At 48.0% G+C, this 24,053-nt stretch overlaps 2 protein-coding genes across 2 annotated transcripts in view; one reads left to right on the top strand and one right to left on the bottom strand.

The window, feature by feature from the left end:
* Nucleotides 1-6,177, bottom strand: RPP25 (ribonuclease P and MRP subunit p25). Its single transcript, XM_061158982.1, has 2 exons — nt 3,411-6,177; nt 1-672 (listed from the first exon to the last, which is right to left on the bottom strand). Exon 1 carries the CDS (start codon nt 6,023-6,025, stop codon nt 5,393-5,395), a length of 633 nt encoding a protein of 210 aa, XP_061014965.1. The 5' UTR covers nt 6,026-6,177; the 3' UTR covers nt 1-672; nt 3,411-5,392.
* The window catches only part of SCAMP5 (secretory carrier membrane protein 5), a 53,687-nt gene continuing 35,684 nt past the window's right edge, over nt 6,051-24,053 (top strand). The window contains exons 1-3 of the mRNA XM_061159106.1: nt 6,051-6,370; nt 6,605-6,695; nt 6,764-6,845. Of these exons, the coding sequence (XP_061015089.1) occupies nt 6,051-6,370; nt 6,605-6,695; nt 6,764-6,845 (493 nt within the window). The remainder of the gene's footprint in view (nt 6,371-6,604; nt 6,696-6,763; nt 6,846-24,053) is intronic.

Raw genomic sequence — 24,053 nt, 5'->3', positions numbered from 1 at the left:
AGTTGTAATGCAAGGTCTATTTTATTTAGAAATCAATCAGTTTATACCAATTAATTTATAAGAGCAATCTATATTTTTGACAAGTGCCCTAGGTGATTCCGATGAGTAAAGATTGGGAAGACTGTTATTATCCCCACAGCAATCTGGCCCATTTTGCAGATGAGAGAGCTGAGGCTCAGAGAAGAATAACTTGCTCTAGATCAGAATCAGGCTCATTTCCTGCAAAGCCTATCATCTGTTCAGTTTGACACTGTTCAATATGATCTGTTCACATTTGCTAGTAGAACTCTGAAAAGAGCCTCTCACCATGCAAGACTAGACCTTAGCAAACACCCATATTCCTTTTCCCTATTCCCTCTGAAGGTGGTGAGAATATTGTATCAGTTTCTTATGGCTGCTTTCATAAAGTACCACAGGCTGGATGATTTAAAACAGCAGAAATTTATTCTCTCACAGTTCCGGAAGCTAGATGTCCAAAATCAGGATATCTGCAGGACCATGCTCTCTCTGATGGCTCCAGGGAGGACTCCGTTCTGTACGTTTTTCTTAGCTTCTGTTGTTCACTGGCAATCTTTGGCATTCCTTGGCTTGCAGCTGCATAACTCCAATCTTTGCCTCCATCTTCACATGCTGTTCTTCCCTCTATGTGTCAGTCTGTATCTTCTCCTCTTCCTATAAGGACATTTTGGATTAAGGACTCTTCCTACTTCAGTATGACCTCATCTCACATATTAATTACACCTGCAAAGATCCTGTTTCCAAATAAGGTCACACTTACAGGTAAGACTTCAAAATACCTTTTGGAGGGACACAATTCAACTCACGACATCTATGACAGTCAGCAGGAGTCAAAAACAACACCAGAATCCTCCAGTTAGGCATAAACATGGTGACCCTTAGCTTCTTCAAAAAGAAGATAGAATCCAAGGGTCCCTATGGTGGGGTTGGGGAAAGCTTTGGCCACTTTCTGGGGATGGACAGTTAAGGGCTTTGATGTGGTGTCAGAACAGTTCAGAAATCTCATTCAGCCAGTCCTTATTCACTCAATCAACAGCTCTCTGTGGGATTCCTGCATTCCAAGAGCTAGGTAGGGAGCAAGGCAGACAGAATCCATTTAATCACGGCTTCTGGTTTACTGGGGTGACTGACAACCAGAGGTTCACATTAATGAGGGCACAACTACAAACTAAGATAAGCTCTGACAGGAAGAAACCCGATGTCACCAAAGAGACCTTCCTGTGACTGTATTTCCTCCTTCCCTTTCTTCAATTACCCTTTTCCCTGGGAAACCTGTAGGTATTTCAACATCTCAGTGAAACAGAGGGGACTAGAGAGTCCCTAGTGGCCAGTATGGGCATAGCAATGATCCAAACTAGAACAAATCAAGTGGGGGCTGGGAGATGAAGGGAGCCAGTGGGGCAGATGCGGTGGCCAGGCGGGAGTGAGTCTCACCCAGGTCTTCCTTTAACTGTTCAGTGAACATGCTCTGGGAGATTCATGGCCAGTGGACAAGAACTTTAAAGCTTTTACCAATTTGAAGCTGCGGACCCCTCTAACTCACCCCTCTTCCCTACCAAAATCCATCTATTGTTTGGTCCATCCTGTGATGCCAGGAAGCAGGCTAAGTTCTGGCCAAGCTAGGGTTAAGCCACAAAGAGCAACCCTCCTCTATCCTGGCTGTAATGGCAATGAAATCCTACCTAGCCTGGGTAGCTCTCAAATCTGTCTCCATCTCTGGCCCCACTAGCAGGGCTCCACCTCCTACCTCCCTGCAGTATACCAAATGCAGTCAGGCCCCTTCCAATTCACCTTCCACCTACACTGGTGCCAGAAGGATCCTTCTCAAATATCAATCAGACCAGGGTGAGACTTCCTTGGCGGTCCAGTGGCTAAGACTTCCCCAATCAGGGGGCCCAAGTTCCAGCCCTGGTCAGGCAACTAGATCCTATACACCACAACAAAAGACCTCACTCAAGTGTTGCAACTAAAGCCCAGTGCAGCCTAAATAAGTAAATGCTTTGTGCTGTGCTAAGTCGCGTCAGTCGTGTCTGACTCTGCAACCCCATGGACTGTAGCCCATCAGGTTCCTCTGTCTATGGGATTCTCCAGGCAAGAATACTGGAGTGGGTTGCTGTGCCCTCCTCCAGGGGATCTTCCCAACCCAGGGACCAAACCAGAGTCTCATGCCTCCTGCACTGGCAGGCAGGTTCTTTACCACTAGTGCCACCTGGGAAGCCAAATAAGTAAACAAATATTTTTAAAAATAACAATGGAATATAATGAAAAGAAAAAAGACCGATACCAAAAAGGACCAGTGGAATATAATGAAAAGAAAAAAGACCATTGCCTTCCCCCTTTCTCCAGGGAGGCTCCTTGTGACCTGGCTCCCAGCTCCCACTTGGTATTCCAGTCCCACCTGCCTTTGCTCGAGCTTTGTTCAGACACTTGTGGCTGCCTCAACACCAGATGCAGCATCACCTCTCGGCCTGGAATTCCTTGTCTAGTCCTGTCCAGCTGGCTAACTCCATCTGGTCACTGCTGAGCCAGCTCCCTCTGAGTGAATTAAGTGCCTCTTCTCAGAACTCCCTTCTCCCACTATTACCGCATTGTGCCATAACTTTCTTTTCCCTCTCCCCTAGACCGGGACATCCTTGCAGCAGAAACTGTATCTGATTATACTGTGATTCTCCCCCCGACTCCCCACCCAACCCTGTGCCCAGATTGGGACCTGGGCCAACAATGAAGTCCCTCATGGTCCAGCTGGTGGTTCACTGCCCATCTAACCACATGCTCTGGTCTTAGATTATATACATTTATGTTCCCAAATGGATTCTGATTGTGTGACCAGATAGTTTTGGGGGTGTGAGTCTTCACTGCTACCCTTAGCTGGAAGTGCCCCCAAAGGAGGGCCCAGGAAGCTCTTGGATAGAGGTCCTACTGGAAAGATGGTGTCTCACGGTGGGGTGCAGCACTCCCCACTCCCTCCCATTCTGCCATGAGTCAGTTCTTGAAGTGAACTGTCTCTGAGGTGCTCCCCTGGCCACTCCCTGCCTTATTCCAGCACTTCTCAGGTTCCCACCTCAGCCTTGGAGTTGGGGCTGGATAGGGGTATCTGTCACCTCCTGGGTCAGCAGGGCCAGAGGATGCAGTAAAGCAGGTGTGGGGAGCTCATTCATGGATGCTGGGTTCCATTGGCACCCATGAGCACCTATCAAAGTCCAGGGAACTGAAGCTGCTGGGATGGTGTAAAGATGCAGAGAAGACAGCCAGTTTCATAACCCACTTTCTAGAACGGGAGGCAGAAACTCAGTCCGCCATGTGAGCAGGGTAACACTCAGAAGGTAGGGAAACAACATGCCCCTCTCCTCTCCACATTACAGGGTGAGTTTCTAGGCTGGAAGGTGACTTACCTGACTCAAGACATCTTCAATGAGAGTCTCTGCTTGCATTGTCCTGGTGACCCGGCAATCAGGACTTTAGACACTAGTGATCTTGGAAAGTTGACCCTCTTCCAGAACCAAGAGCAGTCTTTCCTAAGACTCTACCATGCAGGACCTCTTCTGTGTCATATCATTTAAATTCAGATGCGGACGCCCAGTGGCAGCCCAGGGCAACCTTGTTGTCAGGACAGTTTACATTCTCTCCACACTTCCTGGGCTGCTCCTGAGAGAGTCAGGCACACACGCCCCAATCCCTTGGCTCTCCCCAGGGACTCATCAAGAACAAGACATTAGGGAGGGCAGCCAGTGCCAGAGTCTGTTTGACAGGGCCCACCTATCCAAAGCTCAAGCAGAGCTGGGAGGTGAGGGTGAACTCCGTGAAGAGCCCCTTCTATCAACTGCAGAAACCTACCTCTTGTTACCAGCAGAAGGATTTATTTCAGCTTTCTGCCTACAAAGTGACTTACATATTTCCCCATCTCCTCCTTTCCAAGGATGCTGTTAAATTGCAAGGGACAGGGTCTGCTTCTAAGATCTTGGAGCTATGTGCCCCTCCCCCTCATATTTGCTAGAGTGCTTCCAGTACACAGCACTCCTTCCACCCTCCCACCTGACTTGGAGTTGGGCAGAAAGGCTTATAAGGCTGTTATCTCTCAACAGACAGCTGTGCAGGGCCAGAGGCAGCCGCTTATCAGGGAGCCTGCAGTGATTCACAGCCCAAGTCCCAGCTTCTCTGCTGAATAGTAATTTCCAGCAGTGGATTTGTGCTCAGTCTCTCCTCCCCCTCTCCCAAGGGTGTGCTGTCCTTTCTCAGAGAGAGAGAGAGAGCAGTGAAGGGTAGATTCTATCCATGGGGCTGGGGGGCTCTGTGCCAGCCTTCTGGTAGGGCCGTTTATTGGCAGGAGGCTGCAGGCTTAGGGAGCCCAGTTTGGTCTGTCATCCTTGGCAGTGACCCCCAGGATAGTTCACTGATGCTCACCTTCCTCCCCCTTCCAGAAAAGCAGTATGCTGTTCCCTTTCCCTTAGTGGTAACACATAAGGTGACAAAGGTCCCCTTCTGGCCACAAGCCCTGAAGCTACTGGAGCTAGCCAGGGAGGGCTGAGAAAGAGGGAGAACCAGGCGCTGGGTAATGTGCTCCCGGCACCATTTTGAAGCTGCCCAGGTTCTGTGCCTGACCCATTAGACCTCAAAAGCTAAGGATTCCAGGCTGGAGGGGACTGAGACACAAGGGGGCAGACCACAGCAGTCTCTACACAGGCAAGTGGTTAGGGAAAAACCCAGGGACAGAGCCATTTCTGTGTTTGTTTCATTGGAAGCAAGACTCCAGCTGTGGGGCTCAGGGGAGGTGGCATAGACTTCTGTCCTGAGTCTCTCCCTCTGGGCCAGCATGGGGAAAGTGGGATGTTAAAAGAGCCTGTGGAGACGCCCCTGCCACCATGCTCTCAGGATGCTCCTTAAAAGCAGGAAAAGGAAAACTAGAAACTGTCCTGGGGTGAAGGGCAGAATAGCCCCTTACCCCTCGTCACTCAAAATCGCCCGCCCTCAAGCAGTGGTTTCCAACCCTTTGCCCTCTGCTGACAACGGTGGGGTGATTCCAAGAGCTTTCCTCAGCTTCCACCTTCCTAGCCCACTTCAAGAATCCTATGTGAACCTTTTTTTTAACCTTTGGGGTTAAAGGCTCAAGAGTCCCATTGCCCACCATTCCCTCCCTAAAGAAAGTCCCCGTATGGTTCAGGAAAGCTGAAGGTGGAGTCGTGTGTCGTCAGGCAACACAGGTGGAGGAGCAACCCCACCACGAAGCTTCCCTGGGGTCCCCCTCTTGTCGCCTTGGGGTCTATGCCGCCACGTTGTAGGTTCCAGAGGACCAAGGTATGAAAGGCTAGAGATGCGTCTCAAGGTCGAAGCTCCGGGGTAAGATCCAGTCCGTCCAGGTGGCCAGAGGCCGGAGTTCTCAGGCGGTCTGGTCCTCTTCAGCAGCACCAGGCTCGGGTTGTGACCGCTTCGCGGAGCCCTCTCCAGCAGCAGGTTCCCCTAGACTCCTCTTGGACGTCGGAGCAGTTGGCTGGGACGAGGGGCCGGGATGGGGGTTCGGCGGCTGGTAGCCGGGTTGGCGCGGATCCAGGGCATCCTTGGAAAGTAGGATGGCGAGGCTGGGCACGTTCTTAAGTACACTGAGACTGGCGGCTGGCTCGCCAGGCTTCTGCCCCGGCGTGGGCTCCGGAGGGAGGCTCTGCCACAGCTCGCGCACGCTCTGGTAGCGCAGCCGCGTGACCTGATGCAGACCCGCCAGGCGGCGCTTGAGGATCTCGGCACACGTGACGGTTTTGGTGGTGGCTCGACCGCAGCCGCTGAAGACGATGGCGCGCGTGGCTGGCTGTGCCATGCTGGCAGTGGCGAAGGCCAGCAGGTTCCGGATCTTGCTACCCTCTTTGACCCGCATATGCACGGCGCCCGGCGCCAGGTCGGCGAAGGGGCCTGAGCCCGGGCCGCCCTCCTCATCCCCGCTCCCCACCGGCGCCTCCTCGGAGCGCACCTTTCGGAAGTTCTCCATGCGCCGTCGTTGCGGGGACGCGGGCTTCGCCATCGGGCCGCCTCAGCCCCGGGGTTGCATGTCGGTGGGTCGCGTCGGGCAAGGGCCGGCAGGGGTAAGGGCGCGTGAGCGGCGTGGACGCCGGCTGGCCGACTGGGACGGTGCGATCCTAGCCTTCCACTTCTCTCCACTGGGCGCTGCTCTACTCGGCGATCTCGGCGCCCAGTGCTCCGCGCCTTTAGCTGAGGCCCCGCCTCAAAGCCTGGGAGCCCCGCCCCTGCCGCCGGGCCCCGCCCCTTACCCAGCCCCGCCGGCCCGCGCCCCAGCCTCACCAGCCCTTCGCAGGTCCTCGGATACCCGGGCTTGGGAGTTGCGCGCACCGCGGGGTGCCATGGCAGTGTCAGGGGTGACCTTCTAGCTGAAGTTTCCCTATAATCACCATCAGCCCTCCCTGAGCCAACCTTCATAAACCTGCAACCTAAATAAAAACCGTTTGCTGGGCAAACGCCGCTTCAAGCCGAGTCCCCGAGCCCTTCCGCGGTTCAGCTGAAGGCCACCCACCCCTTGCCCACCCCCAGTGAGAGATTTCAAAGCGGTCTTCTGGGGACTGGGACCTCTTTCTCCCACTCCTAGAGGAACGACACCCCCACCCCCACTCCGTCCCTTCGCTCCCGAGCCGCTCTTCTCGCCTGAAGGACAGCCTGTGCGCTGTCAGCAGAGTGTGGTAGGCGCTGGCTCCGTCTCCGCTCCGCGCCTGCCCTCAACGACTATGTCTCGGCGTGGTCCTCGCAGGGCAGCCGGAGAACTGAGGTTTCAGCCTCGCCGCGCCTGACCAGAGCTGAAGGCTCCCAGACACCCCCGCACACCCGCTGGGGTGTGCGAACTGCGGCTCTGGGCCAGGCTGTCCCCTGGGATGAATGGGACGAGAACAATGAGACCCCCCTTCTCAAGAAGAGTTAAGCTCCCTTCATCCATGCCTGAAAGTCGAGTATTACGGCTGCATGCCTTAGAGTAAGCCAGACATTGTCCTCTGCTCACATGGATCCCCCTTCTTCTCAGGTGGAATTTGTTGTTAGTCAACCGGGCCCCCTGGGACCCAGTGGGGTCCTTTTTCAGAAAAGAGACTGGGTAAAGCAGGTTTTGCGGGAGAAGGGAGTTAGCTGGGAAACGGAAATCTCGGGGACATTACGGAGTTACTGGGTGCCCCTCCTCGGGAACTCCGCAAAACCAAGGGAATGGCCCGGGATGTCTTTCCAGGAGAGATGAACAGTGAAGGGAGAGATGAGATTGGGCTTTAAAGGATTGCTGATGAGAGAGACCGGGTTTGTGAAGGAGCTGTACTAGAACTGCCCTAGGGCCTCGTCCTTCATCCTTTCACCCCTTGCGCACACACAGAACTGAAGGTGGGCCAGACCTGATCCGGGTGGGGGTGACTACGACGGGGCGTGGCGGGGTGCAGCCCTGATAGTTGCGGCGGACGGGAAACCCTGGAAGTGCTGGGGTCATCCCAGTGCCCGGGCGAGCTGGTGCCCAGTCTCGAGACGGGGCTGCTGGGGTCCCCCTCCTCTCCTCCAGGCTGCTTTCGCCTCCTCCCTATCTCGTATCTCCTAGCGCGGCCCTGCTGTTTGGAACCCTGGACTGACTCCAATACGGCCCTTTGGGAGTGACTGGAGAGCAGGTGGACCTTTGAGCCCCATTACATGAATGACCATCCCCTTCTCGGAGCTCCTGCTCGCACGCTGGGGAGAGAGGCTCTGGAGGGCACTTTCGGCTCGGAACCTGTGTTTCTGGCCCGTCGCAGCTCCCGCTGCCCCCCACGAGGAACAGCCGTAGGAGTCGGAGGGCAGCAGTCTGGTGCAGACACAAGAGTTCGCAGCGCTTGGCGAGGCTCAGGGATACTCAGGTTCTGTAAAACGGGGGCAGTTGTGGGCCTTAATAGGCATCAGTTTCTTTAGGCCTGAGAAAAAGTCCCCAAACCGCTGGAATCTAAGTCCGAACGGGTTGATTATGGAAGAAGAGAGCTCTCCATCCACGGGGGTATGTAAGCCTAGGCTGAACTTTCCCTTGGAGGGGATTAATCAGGGGTCTGCAGTTTGGAGGAAGGGGCCTGGGAGCTCCACGTTTACGCCTCTTGAAGATGAGGCAGTTCTGCATTCGCCCGGGTTGGCCCTGGAGAGCCTCGCACCGCCGTCCCCCACCACTGCAGCCAGCTGGAGAAGATTCGGTTCACTTCGCTCCGCAGTCGGTGAAGGGAGGCCGCGGAAAAGGCCCGCGTCCCCTCCCGTCGCTTCCCTCCCCTTCTCCAGCTCCCTCTGCAGCACTTAAAATGTAAATGTACATCATGATTAGCCGCCGGGTCGCTAATTACCGCTGAAGCCATTCATTACCCTGTCAGCGCGCGTCGCAGCCCGCCGGCTGTGCGCTCCTGCCGGGCGGCGGAGTGGCAGGGCTTAGCGGGGAACGAGGACGGGGAGGGGAGCGGAAAGATTTAAAGCGGGGCGGGGAGGCGGGGGCACTGTAAATGAGGGTAGCGAGGTTGGCAGAGGGCAACCGAGGGCGGGAGAAGGGCCTGTGCGCTGGATGGCCAAGCGCGGGGGTGGGGCAGGGAGAGGGAGAAATGCATTAGTCAGTTAGCAAGAGAGACGGCGGAGAAGGAGCAAGGATAGCGGAGGAGGGGCGCGCTGTGAGAGAGGAAACCGGGGTGAGAAGCGAGGCCCAGGAAGGAGGCGCCGGGGGAGGCAGGGAGGAACGGGGGAGGGGGACAGGGGGACCCGGCCGACGCAGCTGGGAGGAGAGTAGAGGGCTTCAACTCTTGGGAAGGTGCCTAAGTTGAGCATCTGTGGCGCACACTCCACGACAGAAACGTGGAGAGTCAAGACTTTCTGTTAAAAAAGCCTTAGGGTAGGACCAGTTTTTTTTAAGTGTGTGCATGTTTATAGATGTAAATGCATTTTAAAATTATTTTTATTTTTTGTAGTGTGTGCTGTTTTCTAGTACACACACTCTGAAGCCTCAATTTGTGCCTTCAGAATACAAAGTTTAAGCCTGGAGGTTTGGAACAGACTGTGTAATGAGGTCCTGACCTTGAAGTCTGAGCTTCATTAGCTTCTTTTTGCCTCTGTGTGACCTTGGGCCATTAGCCCCTGTGCCTTGGTTTTCTCAGCTGTAAAATGGGACTAATACAGGAAGCTGTCTCATAAAACAGTTGTGAGACACCTAACAGTCTTAGAACCTTGGCTGGTAAGTTCTCAGGAAATGTTGGCTGATGTTATTTTTCACATATTATTTGTGATTAAAATAAATTTTAAAAATTAATAAAGGGAGAGGGGAGGAAGAAAGGGAAAGAAATGGGCAAAGCCTTGGAAATAGTGGCTTTCCTAATATGTAGAGGATTAGTGAGTGGCAAAGTAGACTCTTTCCACCCTCCAAGGAGTTGGAGGGGTGACCAGGCTGGAGCCCAAGCCTTGCCAGTGCAGCTCCAGTCCCTCATCTGCAAGGGGATCTTTGTAGCAGTGCATCTGCCTCTCGTGGACAAGTTACTTCTTACCCCAATAGTGGGAGGAAGAAAACCCCTGGTGCAGGGCAGATCTCTTCCTCCTCTGTCTCCAGTGGCAGAAAGAGGATGAGGGGCCCCTAAAACCCTTGGTCCTAGTCCCCGTCTGTTCAGGCAGGGGCTTGGGAGTCAGGACCTAGAAAGTTAGAGCCAGAGGGAGGTCGTATTTTTCAGGCACCCACCAAGTGCCCAGCACTGGGCCAGGCACTCTCACATCTATTCCCTGACTTAATCTTTAAAATCTTCCTTTTTATCATTGTTTGACAGATGTGGAAACTGAGGCACAGAGAGATTAAGTAACCAGCCCAATACATTTAATACCACAGATAGAAAGCAGCAGCCACAGGGATTTCAACACAGGTGTTCTGTCTCACCTGTGTGCTGTGAGCATTTGTCCCTCAGTCTTGTCTAACTCCTTGTGACCCCATAGACTGTAGTCTGCCACATTTCTCTGTCCATGGGATTCTCCAGGCAAGGATACTGGAGTGGGTAGCCATTGCCTTTTCCAGATGATCTTCCCACCCAGGGATCAAACCCACGTTTCCTGCATTGCAGGCAGATTCTTTACCTTTTGAGCCACCTTCACCTGAGTATAAGAGAAAAGGAAACTTCCCAATGATTTGAGCTCTCCAGTAAAGGTTTGAGTTGGTTTTGGGGGATAGAGGCAATTCCTACAATGGGGAAGAGGTACTGGTTATCTATTACTGCATAAAAAAATCACCTCAAAACTCATTAACTTAAAAACATTCAATATCTTACCCAGTTTCTGAGGGTTAGAAATCCAAAAGCAGTTTATAGGGGCGGTTCTAGCTCAGTGCCTCTCATGGGTCTGGAGCATGTGCTCTCAAGCTTATTCACATTTTGGTCAGAGGACCCAGGCTTCAGTTTCTTATGCTCCATAGATCTCCTCATGACAAGCAGCTGGCTTCTCCTGAAGCTGAGGAGGGGAGGGGAAGATGGGGCAGGGGGAGGGAGCAGGGAGAGAAACGAGAGAGAGAGGACAAGCAGGAAGCCACCATGACTTTTATGGCTCCACCTCCTCGGAAGGGGAATTTGGTTCCATTTCTTGGAGGGAGTAGTATCAAAGAATGTGTAGGCATTTCAAAACCACAGCAGAAGGGGTGTTTCTGGGAGGCAAATTCAAGAGAAGGAATCAGGACTCAATATGTTGAAGACAAATGTCGAAAGACTTTGGATTAGGAGAGCTGGATTTATTTGTTTGTTGTTAAGTAGATGCATCATCCTAAAAGATGATGCTGTGAAAGTGCTGCATTCAATATGCTAGCAAATCTGGAAAACTCAGCAGTGGCCACAGGACTGGAAAAGGTCAGTTTTCATTCCAGTCCCAAAGAAAGGCAATGCCAAAGAATGCACTCATCTCACACGCTAGCAAAGTAATGCTCAAAATTCTCCAATCCAGGCTTCAACAGTACATGAACCAAGAACTTCCAGATGTTCAAGCTGGTTTTAGAAAAGGCAGAGGAACCAGAGATCAAATTGTCAACATCTGCTGGATCATAGAAAAACCAGGAGAGTTCCAGAAAAACATCTGTTTCATTGACTATACCAAAGCCTTTGACTGTGTGGATCACAACAAACTGTGGAAAATTCTTCAAGAGGTGGGAATACCAGAATACCTGACCTGCCTCAGGGAAATCTGTATACAGGTCAAGAAGCAACGGTTAGAACCAGACATGTAACAACGGACTGGTTCCAAATTGGGAAAGGAGTATGTCAAGGCTATATACTGTCACCCTGCTTATTTAACTTATATGCAGAGTACATCATGAGAAATGCCAGGCTGGATGAAGCACAAGCTGGAATCAAGATTGCTGGGAGAAATATCAATAACTTCAGATGACACTACCCTTATGGCAGAAAGCGAAGAAGAACCTCTTGATGAAAGTGAAAGAGGAGAGTGAAAAAGTTGGCTTAAAACTCAACATTCAGAAAACTAAGATCATGGCATCTGGTCCCATCACTTCATGGCAAATAGATGGGGAAACAGACCATCTGTAGATTTTTTTTTTACTTTCTTGGGCTCCAAAATCACTGCAGATGGTGATTGCAGCCATGAAATTAAAAGACTCTTGCTCCTTGGAAGAAAAGGTACGACCAACCTAGACAGCATATTAAAAAGCAGAGACATTACTTTGCCAACAAAGGTCCATCTAGTCAAAGCTATGGTTTTTCCAGCAGTCATGTATGGATGTGAGTTGGACTATAAAGAAAGCTGAGCACCAAAGAATTGATGCTTTTGAACTGTGGTGTTGGAGAACACTCTTGAGAGTCCCTTGGACTGCAAGGAGATCCAACCAGGCCTTCCTAAAGGAAATCAGCCCTGAATTATTCATTGGAAGGACTGATGCTGAAGCTGAAACTCCAGTACTTTGGCCATCTGATGTGAAGAACTGACTCATTGGAAAAGACCCTGATGCTGGGAAAGTTTGAAGGCAGAAGGAGAAGGGGACAACAGAGGATGAGATGGTTGGATGGCATCACTGACTTGATGGACATGAGTTTGAACAAGCTCTGGGAGTTGGTGATGGACAGAGAGGTCTGGTGTGCTGCAGTCCATGGGGTCGCAAAGAGTCGGACACGACTGAACAACTGAACTGAACTGAAACGGATGCAAGAGGGGCAACTGTTCTAAGACTGTATTCAAGGCTTTGGTCATGGATGTAAGAGCAGTCACCACTTTACAGGGCTCTCCTGGAGGCTGAGTAAGATTATGGCTGTCAGAGCTCTTTGTAAATTTAACACTGCTAGGCAGTGATGCCTGGAGGTGAATGTAGCCTGGGAGAGAGCTCTGCTATATCAGTCCCTGCCCAGGCCAGGTGCCCTTCCCTTAGACTGAGTCCTGGGGCCTGGGGCAGTGCTCTGATTCTAGCTCCTCATCTCTCTTTCCACCCAAGTTCAGCCTCCTTACCATGTGTCACCTTCGTCATTGCTTTTTCCCTTGGGCCAGCCAGGACAGGGCCCAGGAGTCCCAATACTGCAAAGTGTCCGCCTGCAGCCCACTCCTGCTGTGTTGGTTCTGATCCCATGGATAGGGAATAAAGGGTTTGCCTTGCAGATCCAGTGAGGGATTCCCTTGGGGACAAGAGCCATTAATCTTGCATGCAGTTCAATTGCTTTTCTAGCCAACAGGCCAAGTCACCTTAGTCCTGGGAGGGAGAGGCAAAAGGGGATATGTGGGACTTAGAATTATTAAAACCACTGGAGTTCCTTCTTTCTCTCTCCAGGAGTGGGTGCTACCACTACTTGGTCCTGCGTCTTTGTTCCAGATACCGTATAGTAAAAAACCACCTACCTGTCAAAGTTAGGTTCCCAGGCATTCTTGTCCCCAGAAGTCTTCCCAAGAGCCGGCTGGCATGCCTGAAACCCCCCATTATTGCTTCCACCTTTAGATCAGTTTTGCATTCTGAAAATAAGGTTATACTCGTAATTCCAAAGTGGGGATTGATAAAAAAAAAAATAGGAGGATATTTGAGAACCTTGGCATAGGAGGAAGATATAGAGCTGATAAGGTTTGGGAATAGTTATCAATTATAGCTGATGTTTACTTAGCCACTTACTAGGGACCAGATACATGTATTAACTCATTTCATACAACAGTGAAGCCACTTCCCATTTATAAGTGAGGTAGAGCCAGGTCAATAGTCAGTCTGGCTCCAGAGTCTGTTTTTTTTTTTTTTTTAATAATTTAATTAATTAATTTTGGTTGTGCTGGGTCTTCACTGCAGTACGGGCTTTCTCTAGTTGTGGCAAGTGAGGACTCCTCTCTAGAGGCAGTGTGAGGACTTCTCATCATGGTGGCACCTCTTGTTTCAGAGCAAAGGCTCTAGGGCATGTAGTCTTCAGTAGTTGCATCAGGTGGGCTGAGTAGTTGCAGTTCCCGGGCTCCAGAGCACAGACTCAGTAGTTGTGACACATGGTCTTAGATAGATGCTCCACAGCATGTGGGATCTTCCTGGATCAGGGATCAAACCTGTGTCTCCTGCATCGCCAGGTGGTTTCTTTACTACTGAACCACCAGGAAAGCCCCCTGAGTCTGTTCTTAATCATGGCACTAGACCATCTACAGGAGGAAGAGGAAGCAGGATGGAAAGCTATCAGCTCTAGGCCTCCTCAGGTTCCCACAATGAAGGTTCTGAAACTCCAGGGTAGGATTCTGCTCTGGCAGGTGCTTGACTGGGATGGGGGTGAGGGTAGGGACACCAGGGCCACTCTTCCTCCTCCCACTCAGACCTGGGGCACAGCTAGGGTGCTTGGTTTAGGCCATCCCAGAATTTTAACTATCCTTCAGGGATGCGCTGAGTTTCTCTATAGCTTACAAAATGCTTTTCTATCTAATAGCCAGAAGCAGCTAGTGGAGTGGTTAAGAGCATGGACTCTGGAGCCCAACTGCCTGGGTTTGAATCTCAGCTCTGTGACTTGTGAGCTGTGCCCTTGGTCAAGCTATGGGAATCTTTTTGTGCCTCAGTTTCCTCTACTGTAAAATGGAATCTGTGAGGATGGTAATAGGACTTCTTGGAATTGTCTCATCTTATCTCCCCCAGTACTTCCATGGGATCATCTCTCGCTTTGCAGATACAGGCTAACTCTCTTGCCCAGAGACTCAGCTACTGAGCATTGAGGCTTGTAGGCAAACCTGGAGGGTGGGGTTAAAAAAAAAGAGAGAGAGAGAGGAAGGGCAGGATCAGCCCTCAAGGGGCAGCCAGAGCTGCTGGGCCCCAGCTGTTTGTTGACAAGCAGGAATGCAGAACCAGTGGTTTTGTTTTGCTTGTGTGTGATTGAACATTTTCTGCTTCATTTCAATGAGGAGTGGCTGTATCAGCTTTTCTGAATGTTCCATACATAGATCCCTTCTTCCATCACATCCTGTCAGAGTCAGGCTTATAATAAACAGTGTAATTTTATTGCTGTAGAGGCCCCTAGGATTGGAACACTGGGGAGAAGCCAGAAAATAGTTTCTTCTTCCCTGGACTCTCTTCCTGGCAATTGTTCCTTCCCTACCTCCCCGTGGTGAAGAGAGTAGAAATAGCTCTTTTTCATATAATGCCCCTGTCCCCCCAAAACCCCCAGCCTACTGGTCCAGAATAGAGCCCCAAATCAAGCTGGGTGAATTGCCATTCATTCCAGTGCAAGAAACTGCTTGGTCAAATCCCGTTCATGTCCACGAGGGTCTCCTGTCACTGCCAGGTAATTAACTGTCTTCCTTTTTCTTGAGCAAAAGATGCAATGAGCCAAGTGTGCTTGCCCTCTATTGTTCTGAAGTAAATCACAGGGCGCCCTGTGCATACTGTCCCAGAAGATAAATTTTACATATTTCAACAAGGGTTAAGAGTATATTTTGTTTGCTGAATTCCTGGGAGAACTATCTCTCTGCCCAGAAATCATGCATACTTGCTGATTAATGACCTGACCAGTGTACCTACTTGGGGAAAGATGATAGTTGTGATTGGGTGTCACTAGCTCCCGTCATTTCTGCCTCCAGGGAAGCCATGGTAACAGGCAGAGCTCCTCTCCTCCCTAAAGCAGTTGTCCTGTTGTACACACAGATCTTCACTCTGAAATATGGGCACCGCTTTCAGATTCTGCCCTAAAGTTCAAGTGAGCAACACAGGTCCAGTGTTTTCCAAAAACAGGCCCCAAATTTCATATTTTTGTATGATAGTAGGTATTTATTTATTTTCAATTTTTAAAACTTCTCTGGCTGTGCCGTGTGGCATGTGGTCTCTTAGTTCCCCGACTAGGGATTGAATGTGTGTCTCCTGTTTTGGAGGTGCAGAGTCTTAAGCATTGGACCACCCAGGGAAGGCCAGTTTAGGTTTTTAAATGTTGCCAAATGTTTCAGTTAACAGTTCAGTTCAGTTACTCAGTCCTGTCAGACTCTTTGCCACCCCATGAACTGCAGGCAGCATGCCAGGCTTCCCTGTCTATCACCAACTCCCAGAGCTTGCTCAAACTCACGTCCATCAAGTCAGTGATGCCATCCAACCATCTCATCCTCTGTTGTCCCCTTCTTCTTCTGCCTTCAAACTTTCCCAGCATCAGGGTCTTTTCCAATGAGTCAGTTCTTCACATCAGATGGCCAAAGTATTGGGAGTTTCAGCTTCAGAATCAGTCCTTCCAATGAATATTCAGAACTGATTTCCTTTAGGATGGACTGATTGGATCTCCTTGTAGTCCAAGAGACTCTCAAGAGTCTTCTCCAACACTGCAGTTAAAAATCATCAGTTCTTCAGTGCTCAGCTTTCTTTATTGTCCAACTCTCACATCCATACATGACTGCTGGAAAAACCATAGCTTTGACTAGATGGACCTTTGTTGGCAAAGTAATGTCTCTGCTTTTTAATATGCTGTCTATGTTGGTCATACCTTTTCTTCTAAGGAGCAAACGTCTTTTAATTTCATGGCTGCAGTCACCATCTGTGGTGATTTTGAAGCCTAAGAAAATAATGTCTGTCACTGGTTCCACTGTTTCCCCATCTATTTGCCATGAAGTGATGGGACCAGATGCCATGATCTTAGTTTTCTGAATGTTGAGTTTTAAGCCAACTTTTTCACTCTCCTCTTTCATTTTCATCAAGAGGCTCTTTAGTTCTTCTTCACTTTCTGACATAAGGGTGGTGTCCTCTGAATATCTGAGGTTATTGATATTTCTCCCAGCAATCTTGATTCTAGCTTGTGCTTCATCCAGCCTGGCATTTCTCATGATGTACTCTGCATATAAGTTAAATAAGCAGGGTGACAATATACAGCCTTGACATACTCCTTTTCCTATTTGGAACCAGTCTGTTGTTACACGTCCGGTTCTAACTGTTGCTTCTTGACCTGCATACAGATTTCTCTGGAGGCAGGTAAGGTGGTCTGGTATTCCCACCTCTTGAAGAATTTTCCACAGTTTGTTGTCATCCACACAGTCAAAGACTTTTGTGTAGTCAAGGAAGCAGAAGTAGATGTTTTTCTGGAACTCTCTTGCTTTCTCCATGATCCATCAGATGTTGGCAATTTGATCTCTGGTTCCTCTGCCTTTTCTAAATCCAGCTTGAACATCTGGAAGTTCTTGGTTCGTGCACTGTTGAAGCCTGGCTTGGAGAATTTTGAGCATTACTTTGCTAGCCTGTGAGATGAGTGCAACTGTGCAATAGTTTGATCATTCTTTGGCATTGCCTTTCTTTGGGATTGGAATGAAAATTGACCTTTTCCAGTCCTGTGGCCGCTACTGAGTTTTCCAAATTTGCTGGCATAGAGTGCAACACTTTCACAGCATCATCTTTCAGGATTTGAAATAGCGCAACTGGAATTAGCAGTTAATAGTTGCTTGCTAACAAATTGCCTTGAAGTTTAGTGGTTAAAAATAGCAGTGATTTATTGTTTCTAATGCTTCTGTGATTTGGCTGGGTGCAGCTGGGCAATTCTGCTCCATACGGTGTCAGCTGGGGTCAGTCACTCAAAGGCATTCAGCTGGGCTGAATGCTTTTGCTCACATGTCTGGTGCCGCAGATGGAATGGCTGGAATGGCTGGCGATGCTGGCTGGGTCTCTCTCCACATGGTCCCTACCCCAAGCTTATTTTTTGAGTGGCTTGATCCTAAAAAGGTGAAAATGGGGTCTTCAAAAATTCTTAGGGTCTAGGCCCGGAAATTACACATTATTACTTCTTTTGAATTCTACTCGTCAAACCAAGACGCATATCTAGCCCAGATTCAAGGTGCAGGAAAAGAAATTGGTGGAAGGTCTAACGTGTATAGGTACGGGAGCCATCTCTCTGGACAGTCTACCACAGCAACTAACTCATGTCATTAAAACACACATATCTGTATTGTACATATAACTGATTCACTTTACAGCAGAAACCAACACAACACTGTAAGTTAACTATACTCTAATAAAAATTAATTTCACACACATGTATCTGCAGGTCATAGTGGCCCACAGATGTAACTTCTACTTGAAACTTTTAAGAAATTCACCTGGAAATCCTCCACGACCATGGGTCTTTTTATACTTGCTTCTCCCAACAAGGGGTATAGCAAGAGAAGGAGACTCTTGGGCTTTTTCTGGTGTTCCTGAGACCTTTGTTCATTGGAGGAAAAGAAGTCAGAAGCTAGGCACTCCCATGTCTATTACTACTTCTTTTTTATTAACCTCCTTTGGGACTACTTCCATCCATGAGCCTGAATCCCAAAGCTGCCCATTTATAACCTGGAGGGAAGAAGACCAAATGATTGCTGAGATTTCTTTTAATACCCTAGTGGGTGCATCAGCTTTAGCCTAAGAAATCTTTGTAGGGTTTTAATCAGGGCTGTTTTGATTAGATTGGGGTTTTCCAGATGGCACCAGTGGTAAAGAACCTGCTTGCCAGTGCAGGAGATGTAAGAGGCACGGGTTCGATCCCTGGGTGGGGAAGATCCCCTGAAGGAGGGCATGGCAACCCACTTCAGTATTCTGGCCTGGTGGACTACAGTCCATAATGTCGCAGAGTTGGACATGACTGAAGTGACTTAGCATGCATGGACACATGCACATTTTGATTAGATTAGGACTTGGAAATGCTCACTTAGGATGCTAAGAGGCCTCTGTTCCAGTTACCAACTGACAAATTATCCACAATTGAGTTCTGTAAAGCAATAATTTATTATGCTCACAGATTCAGTAGGACAGGCATTTAGGCAGGGCACAGTGAGGATGGTTTTTCTCTTTCTTACCATGTCTGTGGTTTCAGCTAGAAGCCTTATATGAATGCTGGGCTGGAATAATCTGGAAGCTTTGTTTACTTGCATGTCTGTTGGTTCTTTTGGTTGTTGCTGGTTCTTGCAGGCTGTCAAATGAAAGCTTCAGATCTCTATGTGGTCTTTCTGCCTGGGTTTGTTTGAGCTTCCTCACAGCATGGGGGCTGGATTCCAGGGTTAGCGTCCAATGACAGAGCCAGGCATAAACCATATTGCTTTTTATGAACTTGGGTGTCATACAGGGTCACTTTTGCCACATTCTGTTTATCAAGAAAGTCACTAAGCCTTCTCCCAGGCTTGTGGGCAAAGGAAGTAGACTCCATTTCTACATGGGGAATGGCAAAGTTCTAGAACAGCATGTTGGACTGGAAATATCACTGTGGTTGTTTTTAGAGAATATAATCTTCCATGGCCTTGAAGAGACGTTAGTTTGGTGAAATCACCATTACACCCAAAATCTGCTCTCCTGCCTCCTCTGACCTCGTCTCTCCCTCTCACTCATTCCATTCAAGCCTCACCAGCTTCCTTGTGTGTGTGTGTTAGTCACTTAGTCGTGTCCAACTCCTTGTGACCCCATGGACTGTAGCCCCCCAGGTTCCTCTGTCCATGGGATTCACCAGGCAAGAACACTGGAGTGGATTGCCATTTTCTTCTTCAGGGGATCTTCCTAACTCAGGGATCGAACCCTGATCTCCTGCACTGCAGGCAGATTCTTTACCATCTGAGCTATAGGGAAGTTCACCAGCTTCCTTGCTTTCCCTCAAACACAATGAACACACTTCCATGTCAGGGCCTTTGTACTTGCTGCTCCTTCTGCCTGGAATGCTGTCCCTCTGATATCCCCAAGGTCTCTCCCTCGTATCCTTCAGTCCCTGCTCAAATGTCACCTCTGAGAGGCTTCTCTGACCATCCTAATAAAACAAACAAGCCAACAAACCCTAGTTCCCCTATTTCAATCTCTATACCATTGTTTGGCTTTATTTTTTTTTATGGCTTTTATTGCCTAACATAATTATATTTTTAGAATTGTCTATTACCTGTCTCCTCCCACTGGAATGCAGGCTCAGAGAGGACAGGGACATTGTTTTGTTCTTGTCTGCATCTCTAGCACCCAGAACAGTGTTTGATACTCAGAAGGTGGTCAGTATTTGTAGAGTGATGGGCTTTATGGACATGAAAAAATCAGCAGCTCACTTCCAGGACGTGTTCTAAAACGGTGGTTCTTAAACTGTGATCCAGCCATCTTTGGAGGTCCTTGGATCTTGGTGGGAGATTGTGGGGAGGGAGGATCTGTGAGATGAAACATTTTTGTAACACTACTGAGACATTATTTGCCTTTTTCATCCTTATTCTCTCATGAATATACAGTGGAATTTTCCAAAGATTGAATGGCGTGATATTGCTGCAATTAAATGCAGAAACAGACATGGGACTCCAGCTGCCTTCTATTTAACCAGACACTAAAGAGGTCTGCAGAATTGCAAAACAATGGCCTCTGCTCTTCACTGAGAGAGGACACAGTGAGAAAGCAGCTGTTTAAAAACCAGGAAGTGAGTGAGTCCTCACCAGAACTTGACTGTGCTGGCATCCTGATCTCAGACTTTCCAGTCTCCAGAACTGTGAGAAATAAATCTGTTGTTTAAGCCAAAACAAAGCAAGTAAAAACACAATGCCACCCTTCTCACTACTTTTTTATGTGTGTTTTGGAAAATATAATTAACTTAAATAAAATTGTGTTTTTTATGTTAACATGCAATTTATTTTCATTATCTTGAATGGATGAATGCATAAATATTTTTAAATGTTTAAGTTATAACAGTAAATATTGGTAAATGATCCACATTTTCAAAGTTCTATGAGATTAATAATTTTTAAGAATGTAAAGTGGTTCTGAGACTAAAATGTTCAAGAGGGTAGGAAGCAGAGAAGCTAAACTGTTTTCCATATTGCAGAACTAGAGATTGTGGAGTTGATCAGCAGCAGTTCTACAGAGAGAGGAGGGTTGGGAGGAGGCAAGGGGTTTGGATTCAGGCAAGAGTTAATGTATGCAAAAGAGCTGAGCGTCACAGTGTCCCATGCACCCATGGAGTTTGAACAAGGCCAGGGCAACAGGGTCTGAGTTCAGGAATGACCCAAAGTATTCTGTGTGCTTAGCTGTGTCCAACTCTTGAGACCCCATAGACTGTAGCCTGCCAGGCTCCTCTGTCCATGGGATTCTCCAGGCAAGAATACTGGAATGAGTTGCCATTTCCTTCTTCGAAAGTATTCTAGGGACAGTCACGTATGAAATCAACTGTTTATTATTGGTCCAAAAGGTTTAGTTTGTTTGGAGAAATACACATAAAATATTTTTGTTTTCATAGTCATTTACATATATAAAAAAAGAATAAAGCAGCCAGATCTTTGAAATCAAAGAGCAAAACACTGGTTCAAATTAGCTTCAGTTTCTAAAATTAAAAACCAAGCCAGGAAAGTAATAATACATGTCTTATTATATAATGAGCAGCCATAAAATGATCAATTCATGAAAGGAAGGCTGACTTGATAACAAACTAGCTCACAAGAGACAGATGAATAAATCAGACACAAATTGTCAAGGATCTGTCAGTCACATCCTCTAATAATCACACTCACAGAAAATGTCCATGGGAGGCCGGGTAATGACTACTGTTATAGTTGATGGGTCTTGAGTCAGAGAAAGGAGTTTGTCTTATGACTTATCTGATACCTTTCCAATGAATACCTTTTCTGCTCACATTAGCCAGAGTTGGCTTCTTCGGTTGACAGCCAAGAGCCCTTGGTTGTCTTGGAATCTTCAAGATTGATCAAGGAATCAATGTTGGCTGTTTGATCTAGGAATCTTCAACATGCAGGAGATATTTACTGCCTTGGGAATGGCTGAAATCACCCAGGGATATGAGTTAAACAATAGTTTAAGTGGACTATCGACAGAGGAATAACAGTTTTGCTTTTTCTTTAGGGAGATGTTTGAAGGATAAATATAAGAAGGAAGTTGAGGGCACTGAAGAAAGAGAACAATTGATGGATTAAAATCCCTGAGGAGGGACTTCCCTGGTGGTCCAGTGGTTTAAGACTCCAAGCTTCTATTGCAGGGGGCACCAGTTCGATTCTTGGTTGGGGAAAAGATCCTGAAAGCTGTGCAGAGTGGTAAAAAAAAAAAAATCCCTGCGGAGAGAAGAAGGGTGGAAATCAGAGTAAAGTTGGGGAGGGGGAGTTGGCCTTAGCCTGGAGAGGATGGGGAGACATCTGTCTCAGTCCCTTAGTTTTGCTATAACAAAATACCACAGACTCAGCAGCTTATAAACAACAAAAATTTATTTCTCACTTTTCTGGAAGCTGGAGGTCCAAGGTCACACACAGTCGGGTGTGTGTGGGGGTCTTCTTCTGGGATGCAAATGTTTATTGTACCCTTACAATGGTGGAAGGGGCTAGGGAGCTCTTTGGGGGTCTCTTTCATAAGATCACTAATCCCTGGTTTCTTCCCCCAAACCTCACCTCCTAATAATATCACATCACAGGTCAAGATTCAACATATCAATCTGAAGGGGGCCCCAGTATTCAGCCTATAGCAGCATCTCTTACTCTGGGAACAAGTAGGAAGGAGAAAAGGATAGAGGGGCATGTTAGTTAACTTTTCCCCCGGAAAGAGTTGAGGTTAACCACTGGGACTAAACAGAGTGGGCACTACTGGGAGGAATTAACCCCAGTAGTGGAAGAGGGCATGGCAACCCACTTGAGTATTCTTGTCTGGAGAATCCCCATGGACTGAGGAGCCTGGCGGGCTACAGTCCATAGGGATGCAAAGAGTTGGATGCCACTGAAGCAACTTAGCATGCACATCCCCAATGGGCTTTTGCAGGTTCCACTTTCAAGGATACCAGCTGATAGGAGTTTATTGAGAGGAGACCTAGGAAAGAAAGCAACACTATTATTGATCATTCATTAATTCCAAATGTGTATAGAGTCTCTGCTATGTGACAGACACTGATGTTGGTGCTGGGTATATGGCAATGAAAAACACAAGAACTGTCCTTGCTCAGTGGAGTTGGCATTCTAGTGAAATAAAAATAGCCCAGTAAATGTGCTCATCACCACCTCCATGGCACTGAGGCATCAAATGAGCCGAACCCCATTGCCTTAGCACACAGAATGAAGTCCATGGCCCCCTGAAGACAGCTAGTTGGTAGCAGGCCACTCTCTAGTGTGGCAGACACCACTGGTACCCTCCTCAGTATCCATTCTCCCAGCTTTCCTTACTCATACAACCTTGGTTTTACTGGCAGATACAAGGTGACCAGTTAAAAAGCTAAAAGGTGTCACACAGTCACTTCTGTGCCAAATAGGAGTGATTATGTGACAGTTTAGGACAAAGAGAGAGAAATGGAAATTGTGGGGTAGGGCTTTCTGAAAAGCTCATTAAATGGGCCTGCAGACGCGGCTGGCATGCCCTTTGCTCTGTGCCCTTCTATGTTCCAGCTGTCTGCAGTGCAACCATGATGGCTGAGGTTGGGAAGACACTGCAAAAATCTGAGGAAATGGCCAAGAGATTTGCAGAGATTTCTACCCTGAATCTTTTTTTTTTTTTCCAAATTGAAGTATAGCTGATTTACAATATTGTGTTAATTTCTACTGTACAATCAAGTGACTCAGTCATACATATATGGGGCTCCCCTGTTGGCTCAGGTGGTAAAGAATCCACCTGCAACGCAGAAAACCTGGGTTTGATCCCTGGGTCGGGAAGATCCCCTGCAGAAGGGAATGGCTACCTAATTCAGTATACTTTGCTGGAGAATCCCGTGGGCAGAGGATCCTGGTGGCTATAATCCACGGGGTTGCAAAAAATCAGACATGACTGAACAACTAACACTTACTTATACACATATACATTCTTTTTTTTTTTTTTTTGGCCTTGCCACGAAGTTTGTGGGATCTCAGTTACCTGATCAAGGATTGAACCTGGGCCATGGCAGTGAAAGCCTAGAATCCTAACCACTAGGCAACAGGGGAACTCCCTACACATTCTTTTTCATATTTTTTTCCATTATGGTTTACTATAGGCTATTGAATACAGTTCCCTGTGCTATACAGTAGGACCTTGTTATTTATCCATTGTATATACACTGGTTTGCATCTGCTCATTCAAATTCCTAATCCATCCCTCATTCACCCCCTTGGCAACCACATGTCAGTTTTCTTTGTCTGTTGAGTCTGTTTCTGTTTCACAGATAAGTTCATTTGAGTCATATTTTGGATTCCACATATAAGTGATATCACATGACATTTGTCTTTCTCTTCCTTTTTTTCTATTTGGCTGTGCCCTGTGGTATGTGGGATCTTTGTTCCCTGACCAGGGGTCAAGCCCATTCCCCCTGCAGTGAAAGCATGGAGTCTTAACCACTGGACCACCAGGGAAGTCTGTCTTTCTGACTTACTTCACTTGGTATGATAATCTCTAGGTCTATCTGTATTGCTGCAAATAGTATTTTGTTCCTTTTCATGGCTGAGTAGTATTCCATTGTGTGTATGCACCACATCTTCTTTATCCATTCATCTGTCATTGGACATTTAGGTGGTTTTCATGTTTTAGCTATTGTTAATAGTGCTGCTATGAACACAGGAGAGCATGTATCTTTTTGAATTACAGTTTATTCTGGCTATGTCCCCAGGAGTGGGATTGCTGGATCATATGGCAACTCTATTTTTAGTTTTTTGAGGAACCTCCATACTGTTTTCCATAATAGCTGCACCAACTTACATTCCTACCAACA

This window comes from Dama dama, chromosome 13 (assembly GCF_033118175.1).
Source record: "Dama dama isolate Ldn47 chromosome 13, ASM3311817v1, whole genome shotgun sequence".
Taxonomy (NCBI): Eukaryota; Metazoa; Chordata; class Mammalia; order Artiodactyla; family Cervidae; genus Dama; species Dama dama.
Note: the sequence above shows the minus strand (reverse complement) of the source record. Positions and strands in the feature narration are given on the sequence as shown.